Source organism: Anarhichas minor, unplaced genomic scaffold (genome assembly GCF_050575085.1).
Source record: "Anarhichas minor isolate MPS153535 unplaced genomic scaffold, ASM5057508v1 ptg000020l, whole genome shotgun sequence".
Taxonomy (NCBI): Eukaryota; Metazoa; Chordata; class Actinopteri; order Perciformes; family Anarhichadidae; genus Anarhichas; species Anarhichas minor.
This window is the reverse complement of record NW_027466466.1, coordinates 2,186,068-2,196,709: the sequence shown is the minus strand read 5'-3', so window position 1 is coordinate 2,196,709 and position 10,642 is coordinate 2,186,068. Positions and strand designations below refer to the sequence as shown.

The 10,642-nt window shown below is 42.3% G+C and overlaps 1 protein-coding gene across 1 annotated transcript; it reads left to right on the top strand.

The window, feature by feature from the left end:
* Positions 1 to 1,357: 1,357 nt before the first annotated feature.
* On the top strand, positions 1,358 to 10,281 carry LOC142954367 (SRSF protein kinase 3). Its single transcript, XM_076095332.1, has 12 exons — positions 1,358 to 1,407; positions 2,753 to 2,844; positions 4,392 to 4,500; positions 5,378 to 5,465; positions 5,728 to 5,815; positions 6,623 to 6,720; positions 6,832 to 6,994; positions 7,283 to 7,359; positions 8,497 to 8,604; positions 9,651 to 9,720; positions 9,865 to 9,957; positions 10,097 to 10,281. Exons 1-12 carry the CDS (start codon positions 1,358 to 1,360, stop codon positions 10,279 to 10,281), a joined length of 1,221 nt encoding a protein of 406 aa, XP_075951447.1.
* Positions 10,282 to 10,642: the final 361 nt, after the last annotated feature.

Here is a 10,642-nt window from a genome sequence, read left to right as displayed (position 1 = left end):
TGCCAAAATGTTTTAATAAGAAAAACTATACTGGTAAAAATTGTTTTTAAGTCATAAACACAGGAGAGAAAACTTAGACCAGAATTTTTTTTCTTCTCACTTTCCTCCCAGGGCTTCCGTACATCCTCCTGTTCTGGTAAAGCATTTTGCAGGGAGCCAGTCGGCTGATTGATTGACACGTCTCTCCTTAACTGAGACACGGACAGGGACCCTTCCTGCCTACACTAGTCGCTCATAGCTGGACAAACTGTCAGTTGTCTTCGCTGTGAAAAGTGACAAAAAACAACAACATAGAAACAGTTGCCCCTAGTGGCAACAGGAAGTTATAGGTTGTGTACTTTGACATCCTGCTCCTCACAGATTAATCAGATTCTTAATCAACTTCTTAATCATTGCAGCAAAAACACACTGTGGCCACGAGCCACGGAGTCCAGGTAGATCCTGTAGGTGGATCAGGACTCTGGTCGATCTGCTTGTTGGATTTCAGACTCGTGGCTCTTGTGGTCCGATGGTGGCTGGGTGTTGGACTGTGACGGGTCCGCCAGCTCCCGCGGTTCAGTCCTGGACTCTGACAGACTCGGCGGTTGTCCGGGGCCCTGAAAAAACTGAACAATGGGTCTCTGGTAAAGAGGGGTGGAGTAGAAGACGTCAACACACAGATTAACACATGGGATCGACCCCTTCGAGCGCCAATGTCTAATGCGTAACGTCACAGAGAAGAAAAAGATGGATGCCCAATTTTTAAAAAAAAGCTCCTCAGCTGACCTTCGTTCTAATGACTTTATTGTGATACTTGATATCTTGTTGGACGGGGATCCCATTCTCAAGCCCGAGGTTTAGGAATGTGTGATCCCTGCGGCCCAAAAGGTCAAACTCCCCTTGAGACGGGGACGGGGGGGATTCAGCAGCTGTCACTCCCTCTCCTCCGTCGGTGTGGCCTCATGCACACTCCTCATCATTTAGCCCAGCTCAGATCTCTGTTGAGGCTTTCCCACAGTAGCAGACAGAGAGAAATGGAGGCTTAGCGAGACAGAGAGAGAGAGAGAGAGAGAGAGAGAGAGAGAGAGAGACAAACCAGACCAGGAGTGACTGGAGGACATCAATGACACAGTGAAGCAGGTAAAGGCCTGGCAGGCAGTTGGATTAGGAGTCTGCAGGAGGGTCGGCCATGTTTAGACCCTGCTGACTGGCGTTCCCAGCCCCCCCCCACACACACCTCTCAGCTGCTCAACTGTTTTCAAGGGGTGCAACACTGAAGGTGCTCCAGTTTCACTTGCAAGATTTCATCCACCACTTTCTTAATTCAAGGTACCATCTCTTTGAATCCCTCCACACGCTGCATCTGCTGGACCGCACCATGCAGAGGAGTCCCCACTCCACGTACAACACTGCTCAGCAGACTCACGCGTAAGTATGACAAATAAAAATGGGATACTGTAGAAAACATTTTCTGATTGTACTTGAAACACTGGAAGCAAGCGGATCATTTAACTGTGGACAGCGTGTGTTTTAAACCTGAAACACACAACTCGACTAAATGCAACTTGGCTGGTGAACTTATTTTTTGCCATGGCAATAGCAATGCAGTGGAGCAGTTAAGTTTAGCAACGCACAAATAAAGCATGCTGATATTATTTTAGACATCACAGAGGTGACTTAATGCTGCAGTTGGTAACTTTGATGAAAATAACGTTTTTTGTCTTATTTGCTCAGACTGTCGCTGTATCCTGACAGAAATACATGAGACAGAAAATCAGTGAATAGAATCAGGCTCCTCTGTTCTGATTGGTTGTTTTTCTCCAGGTACGGTGGAACTTTGCAAATGCACTAAAAAAGGAGCACAAAAAGAGGCAGAGCAACTTGGTGTTCATGTGCTCGTGTCAGGATTTAGTGACAGTTTGACCGGGCGTTAATTCAATACGATAATTTATCGTGTGTCGTGATTGATTCCTACATCAAGATATCGTGATACACACGTTCTTTAAATTCATAACATGCACATACCAACTTAAATCTCTCAGAAAATCATTACCACGCATTGAAATGCAATTTACAATCAGTTAAGTTTGCACAAAAGTTCTTAATTAATTAAGAAAATAGTCAGTGCACAGGAGTAAACAAAAATAGGCTTTACCATGTGGTTATTTCATATGGACTATAAATGTATTGAGTTACCAGAAATCTTCAATTTTTCTATTGAAGTTATCTACTGTAGCTTTGAATGTTAGTTGAGAGTTTCAGACAGGATATCAAAGTGTCACCAGTCTTACGCACAGAGAAAAAAAAGAAAGCCATCAATTGTCGAAGTGAGCAAAATTCCACATTGTGCGCTAAACCTAAAAACAAGGGTGCCATACCGCACACCAACCTCCACTGCATGTCCCTCCAGCCACACAGAAACCTGATCTGTGTTCAGTATTCTCAGCCATGACGTGACCCCAGCCGTCGCTACAGTCGATACCCACAGCAGCTGGGAGGGAGAGTTATCAGGTTGCGTGAACGCACGCTGCAAAATGATTTACAGTTGAGTCAGAAATAATGAAACTTCCGATGCCGAGTGTCCACTCTCAGCCAGGCGGTCGGACAAGTTTCCATGACAAGACCATGTGGAAACTCTAAAAGTAGTTCAACTGTCCCAGGTGCCCCCAGCAACTCGACACTGACACACACACACACTGTAAGCAGAGGATGCACAGGCAGTAATGAGACTATGGAAGTTTTCATGTGACGTCGGTGTGTGTTTGTTTTGTAGGTCGTCTAATGACTTTGAGGCCCTAGGACGCCATGAGCAGCTGGATCCTAAGGACAGTCAAGACTCTGAGGACCCAGGAGAATACTGTTCTGGTACATCAGAGCCTCTTAACTCACTCCATCATCTGCCGATGTACCCATTCACCGCTGCCAATGTCACCACACTTTTATCCTAAGCCCCTCCATCCCATCAGAGCAGCCCACATCTTTTATACAGTATATTGCTTCAAATGAGACAGGCTTATCTTATTTAATTAAAGCAATATACTGTTTCAAAAATATATGTAAAATAAATATTTCTTTATTCTGATTGGCTTTCATTTCATTGAAAATTTGTTGAGATATTTCAGTCTGCACCAGTGGTGCACTGACTCCTTAGAGCCATGGCGCTCGCGTGGCTGAAAAGTCCCATAGCAGTGTATGGGCCGTTATCTTTTACTCAACCCGGTCAACAGTAAAAAAAAAAAAAAAAAAATGCTGTTATGGTACATTTGTGCGAACAACGGCATGCGTTGAATGTCGAAGTTTCTGAACCAAAGAGGTTTCATAAATACGTTTCATATCAGCCTCGTAAAACACAATGCCAAATGATTAAAGTTGTGAAATGATTGGTTAGGGTTTGGCGACAAAACTACTTGCGGTTGGAAATAACTTCATGGTTTGTGTTGAAACGATAACGTTACGTAATGACCGTAAATAAACAACAACCGCTACATTAAACGACAATATGTAAAAAAATGTAAAATCATAGTTTCACATGGGACACAAACAGTGGTTACCTTAGTGAAAGTCCTGCGTTTACAACCAAACCCACCCGCCGACCCGCCCTTTGTGGACTGTCTTGATTCTTATACTCGTTATTATGCCAAGTTAATTTCAACAACGTTCGCTCAATATACAAAACATCTACATTCAACGTATCCGTAATTTGCAGAAACATAGGAGTCAAAATGTCTTCCTGGCGACTGGGCAGTTGTTACCATTGGTGATTATAGAATTGTGACCAAGATGTATTGAGTTGGACATTTCACAGCGTGAACACACTATACTATTATATATCACTAGAACCCGCCGCATCCTTTTGAACCTGCCATTTTGACCTCTTGCCAGCTGTGCAGGTCTCTGCCTGTTCCTCTCCAAAGCAGATAAACTGCTGAGTGTGTGATACCACACATCCCTGACACAGTAATAAATCATACACCACCATATATATATATATATATATATATATATATATATATATATATATATATATATATATATATATATATCATGTCACTCTGAATAGAAATGGAGATTCAATTTCAAGAGTTCTTGATGATATCCAAGACGTTTGTCTCATGTCGACTGAAAGAAAACTGATACAAGCTTATGCATCCTAATGTTTCAGTGTCCCGCTGTGAGATTTGACTGTCTCACTGTATAAAAATACTCACTGCAGACATTGTATAGCTTAGAGGAAGTTATAATCCCAGAAATAGCTGAAGTGCCAGAGTGTAGTCCTCGCTCTCTAAGCTTTCTAAACGACAGATGAAAACTACTGTATGATAAAAAGGTTTCACACGTCAATCATGGAATAATACAAAAAGATAATAGATGCGAACAGATCCTTTGTAAGGTTTCTCTTGTTTTTATCTCAGGTGGGTACCACCCTGTCCAGATAGGTGACACCTTCAACAGACGATACCAGGTGCTTTCCAAGCTGGGCTGGGGCTATTACTCCACTGTGTGGCTTTGTCTGGACCTCAGGTAGGTTTAATTCAGGTAGGACTGTACCAGGGGTCAGCAACCTTCACTATCCAAAGAGCCATTTTGCCCCATTTCCCACCAAATAAAATTTGTCCGGAGCCGCAAAAGCTATTTGATATCACAGCTTCTAAAGTTTTAGATATAGTTATATTATATATACAAAAACTATAGTTTGTTGTATTTATGAAATTATAGAACAAGAATAAAGACAATTCTTGACATTTTATTGCTATTTTCAGTGACACATTATCACCTCAAACTTCAAGATAAGAGGTGTTGCCTGTGCAAAAAATTAAATAAAATAAACAGCTATTTATTTTCATGTTATTTTTTGTCAAAGCCTCAGGCCATGTCCACACTACTGCGTTTCCATTTGAAAATGCATATGTTTTGCTACGTTTACACTGAGCGTCCACACTACGCCGGAGTTTTCAAAGCACCAAAGACGGATATGTTTGAAAACTCCAGGGTTGCTTTGTCGTGTGGACGCCGGCGTAAACGCATACATTTGGAAACGATCACGTGTTCACTACTTGATTGGTTCTTAGCAGTCACGATGTGTCCTTCCCTGATTCATCACACTATCATGTGACCCTTACCCGGTTTGCCACAGTAAATATACATAACCACACCCCTATTTCAACCTTCCCGCCCCTTCTAATAATTTGTGTACAGTCCCTTAGAAAGATTTTTTTCTTTTTTTTAACGCAATTTGAAATGTTGAACTTCTCTTTTTTTTATCTGATTATCATACATAAGTAAGATAACAAAATACATGTTTGTATGACACTAAAGCGCAGCTTTCATGGATTCAGCAGAGAGCAGGATTCTGTCCTGTATCCGAAAAACAGATCTGATCCACCATCTGTGTCAGCAGGCTCAGTTGGCGCGTTGCTGTGAAGGTGCTGAAGAGCGGAGCTGGCTTCACCCAGGCAGGACAGGACGAACTCGCTCTCCTAAGATGCGTCAGTGACACGTTCTTTGTGCTTTGCCTCTCTAACATGTCCTGATATTTCTGTCAAATGCTATTTCTCTTGATTTTTTTGCCTTTGGGTTTAGAATTCTCTTCCCTTGTCAGACATCTCCCCTTTTCACTTTTATCTCAACACTTATTCACGCTATTCACAATAATGCTATCCCTCTCTATCCATCCCTGTCCTCTTTATTCTTTGCTTTCATCCCCCTTCTTCCTCTCACCGCTCCCCCTCCTCCTCTCCGTTTAATCAGGCTAGTGGTCCTACGAGCAGGCATCCTTCCAGTCGAAGGATCGTTCAGCTGCTGGATGAGTTCAAGCTGGCCGGGGTCAACGGGGTTCGTATCCTTTTTATAGACAAACCGTTTCTTGGGCGTCCACTCTCAACCCGACACCGGGGGCTGAAGAGCTTTTGTCTCTAAAAGAGCCACTAAAAAGCCTCTGTCAAATGGTCGGAGTGTCAATATCAACTATACAACAACATGTATTTGATTTATTTCTGCAAACTCAAACAGACTGAATCTTTCAGAGATGTAAACAACAGATGGCATTATGTCGCCTCACTGAAAACAGTCTTGCATGGCATCCATACACTGTATATAAGAAGTGGACATGACTAGACTGCCATTTTGAAAGCCTTGAGTTTGACGATTTCGCCGTCGCCATCTTGGATTACAGCCATCCCTATGTTGTTGTTTTATGCAACCGATAAACGGAAATTGAAATGCGGAGGAGTGAAGTAGTGATGCTGTTTACGGCTCTGATAGAGGCAGCGACCTGTCAATCATAGTAAGCCCGCCCTAAAGCATACTCCGCTTTATGGTTTTATGGTCTGTTTGACTCTAAATGGACCATAATATACTAAATGAACATCATGCTGTATTGAAACTAGAGATTGAGACCATAAACTCATGTTTACAATGTTTACTGAGGGAATAAATCAAGAGAGAAGTAGAGTCATTTTCTCATAGACTTCTATACAACCACAGGAGTCGCCCCCTGATGGTCAGTAGAGAGAATGCAAGTTTTAAGACACTTCCGCATGGATTTCACTTGGCAGAACCAGAAGTTGACGCCTTATTGCATCGTACAGTAAATGCTGCTATTCAATAGCTTACATGTAAACGATCTCAAATGCCTCCTGGTCAGACATGTGTCTAGTGATGGAGCTGCTGGGGTCCGACCTGAGAAGTGTTTTGGGGGCTCCTGGACTGATGCGGCCTTCAGTTAAACAAATACTCACTCAGGTAATTCTCATCTCTTTAAACCACCAGTTCACCCTGATTGAGTCAGAGATCAGAAAAAAAGTTCAGTACTGGTTGTATGTAAGGGGAACATCATGTTTGGGTTGTGTCTAGGTTCTTCAAGGCCTGGATTACCTCCACACTTGGTGTAAAATCATCCACACGGATGTCAAGCCCGAGAACATCTTGCTGTGTCTGGAGGAGCAGTCCCACAAAGTACCAGCGGGGAACAGCAGCTCCTCCTATGTACTGACTGGGAAAGAGGCCAAGTCCACAGGCACATTCTTTTTTAAATATATAAAAACAGTTGCTGGAGATTGTTTAAGAGTGAAGTCTCAAGGCTGGACTGTCTGAGCGGCACAAACTTGTGTGCCAATGACATGCTTTGAAAGTACAGTCTCTGCTCTGTAGACACATTTTGTAAATGTTAGGGGTTATCAAACAGGTTGTACTGATATCTAAACTAAGAAATAACAAAAAAAAAATGTTTTGATGTATCCAATCCAAAATATCATCTTGGAAAGAGTCAGATTTTAAAAACATGATTTATTATTGTTTCTTCCAGAGAAGGAGCAGGTGAAGCCGTACACTTTAAAGGAAATTAGAGTGAAGATTGCTGACCTGGGCAGCTCCTGCTGGGTGGTCAGTAGTTGCTCTTTCACACACAGTCATTATACAGTTTGACGTAGTACATTAGCCAAGTGCTGAATTTGTTTTCAATTTCTAGACCTACAAGAAGGGTCCATCTGTACAAGACATTTGACCTCATAAAAGTACAAAGTATGTAGTTCGGAAACAAAATTTGTCTTTTTTTTTCTAATGGCAATGTAAACATTGTAATGGGAAAGGGGTCGCTCATAGTGTTGAACATACAATTAATTATTTCTATTTCATTATTATTTTGATCACTATCATCGTCTCAAGCCGCAACAGGCAGAGCTTTTAAGCTAAAAAACTCAAAAACCCACCACTCTGCTCCACAGCCGACAGAAAAAGTAAGAGATTAGCTTGTGAACATTGTTGGGTATTTAGAAGTTAAGGAGCCCGACATCGCTCTTATGAGTTGGTGGAGACCAAAAACAGAGCTAAAAGAGAGAACCAGAGAAATACTACTTTTTTGTGGAAAGAATATATATGTATATAACCTATCTTATTAAACATTCAGAGCGAATTACGTACTATAAAGGGCGAGAACGTACTTTTAAGGGCGGGAAGGGGGCGAAGGGGTCAAACAAACACAGGACTTTTAATTCAGCCGTCGTTTGTGTCACATGTCAAACCAAATATTGAGTTATTTTTAATGACGATGTTATGCCACGTGACGCCACGTCACTGAGTCACATGACATTACGTCTGTATTAAGTTACGTAACAGATATACTTATTTTAACCCAAACCATGATCTTTTTTAACCAAGTATTTTTGTTGCCTAAAGCTACGAGTGACGTGTTACAAAGCTAACCACGCGCAAACCTTCTGCGTGAAGACACCACAGCTTCTGCCCAAGCGACAAATTCTGACGACAAGGGAGATCATGTTGGAATGCTAATGTTTGCTACTTAACTGCTGGTTGTGTAAAGAAGCAAGTGTTTGCTAACAAGTTTGCCATATAGTTAAAAGGTAATAATATGTTAGTGTTGTTCACAACTTGCTTCCGCTGACCCCAAGTGGCCAAAAACAAATGTTATTGCAGGTTTAACAGTCAAAAACATAACACCTTGTGGAAAAAGACACTTTAGACCTTACTGTCTGCTATGTCTGTTTCTCTTTCTTGGACCAGTACAAACATTTCTGTGAGGAGATTCAGACCCGTCAGTATCGCTCACTGGAGGTTTTACTGGGATCTCAGTACGGTCCTCCTGCTGACATCTGGAGCGTCGCCTGCATGGTGAGGGAAAAAACACATGATACTAAGGTTTCACTGTGTGAAACATTCAAACCCACAATATTAGTTTTGTGGGGAATTTCGTACACATTTTTCAAAAAATTTGACCCGACTGTATCTTTGGGATTTACACTAGATTTTTGCATAAAGTTCTGCAAGTTTCAACAAAGTTTGTCTGCATAGCAATAGCTTATAGTGACTGACCCACCAGTAGGTCACTAGGGTGGTAATCTATAAACAGATTCTGCATTTATTGAGCCATACAAGATGTATAATGTGCATTCAGATTCATCCTTTGGGAATCAGAAAGGTCTGTACGAAGGTATGTGCCAATCCATCTTGTGGTTGCAGAGATGTTTCCCAACTTTGACCTGCTAGTGGGTGCACATGTTGAGTAAGTAGATAATCAAATTTCATGGCAATACATCCAACTGTTGTTGAGATATTTTAGTCATGGTAGCCATCCAATGAAAACACCAATAGTCCTGAAAAAGGACCCTTTGGACTGAAAGCCCAGCCAATTTCCCCGACATCTAACTTCCATTATTCTGAAAGGCCATTGCTCCGAAAATACACACTCATGGCAAAGTCACGATCCACCCTATTCTTTCTCTGATTCTGATTCTTTCTCTTACCCTGGTATTGTTAATCCTAAACATAACTAATCTCACTCCTCATGCCTAAACCTAACCAACCCAACTAACGAAGGCAATGAGTACCAAGAGGCAGAATGGTGGGTAATGCCTTCGCCGGGAGAAAAAAAATCGGGAAGTTCCAATAAAGTTATTCTGCAGAATAATTAGCCATGTGCTTCTGTTTGTTGCAGGGAGAGTGTGTATTTTTGGATAATGGTCCTTTTTTTGATGATAACGGGCTGTCAGATAAATGGCCTTACGGTCAATGTGACATTTTGTGGACTATCAGGGTTCCTGATTAATGGGCGGTCGTAATAATGGGCAGTTTGCAGTTTGCCAATCAGTGTGGTTAACATTGAGACGCTAACTGGGCCACACATCTCACCCTTTTAATTGTCTCTTGCATTCTCTCAGGCCTTCGAGTTGGTTACTGGAGACTCCCTATTTGAACCCAAAGCCAGCGAGTCCATTTCCCTGAAGGAAGGTAGGTTTAGTTCAGTGTGCTGACGCTGACATACGCATGTTTGTCACAAACACTGACACAGGAATAAATAAGATTACACCGTGGCTACTTGGTAAATATTGATGCAGTGCATGCTGACTCGTACGTGTGTCCGTTCCACCTCAGACCACATAGCCCAGATCATGGAGCTGCTTGGTAAAATCCCACCAGCTGTTGCCTTGTCGGGTAAATACTCTGCAGAGTACTTCAACCGCAGAGGTAAGTCCACAACTTATTTTTGATGTATGTCTTGTGGTATTTATTGTAATTATACTTTTAATTGATATCATTCCAGTAAATAATTTCAAAATTGCTACTGGTGAGCATCCTCCTGTAATACTGGTTGCGTGTCACCCAGGTGACCTGCTTCAATTCGGCCCGCTGAGGCTCTGGAGCCTCTTCGACGTTCTGGTGGAGAAATACCACTTCCTGTTGGAAGAGGCCACTGGATTCTCAGACTTCGTTCTTCGCATGTTGGACTACCATCCGGAGAGGAGAGCTACCGCTGCACAGTGCCTCCGCCACCCTTGGCTGACCTCCTGATAGCCTCCCAACAGACCCCACAGGCGTCGTCTCCCATCTGCCGTCCTCGCGGGCCAGACGCTGTCAGGAGCTCGGCCTGGCTGACTTGTGAACGTATACCAGCCACAAACTCAATCTGTGAGATGTTAAAAAATGCACAGGGCATCTTTGAGGTTTTTATTGGCCTACTATCCAAAGACCTACTCACTTTAATTAGTGAATTCCTGTAGAATGTGGTGTTTTCCAGATTCAGCACCAGATTCAGAGTAGGATACTCTTCCCCTTTATGCTGCTTTTTTTATTTGTTGTTTTACATAGATTTTCTCTAGTGTAGCTACTATAAGTCTGACTACCAGACTTTTGAGTCCTACAAGTAGCTCCA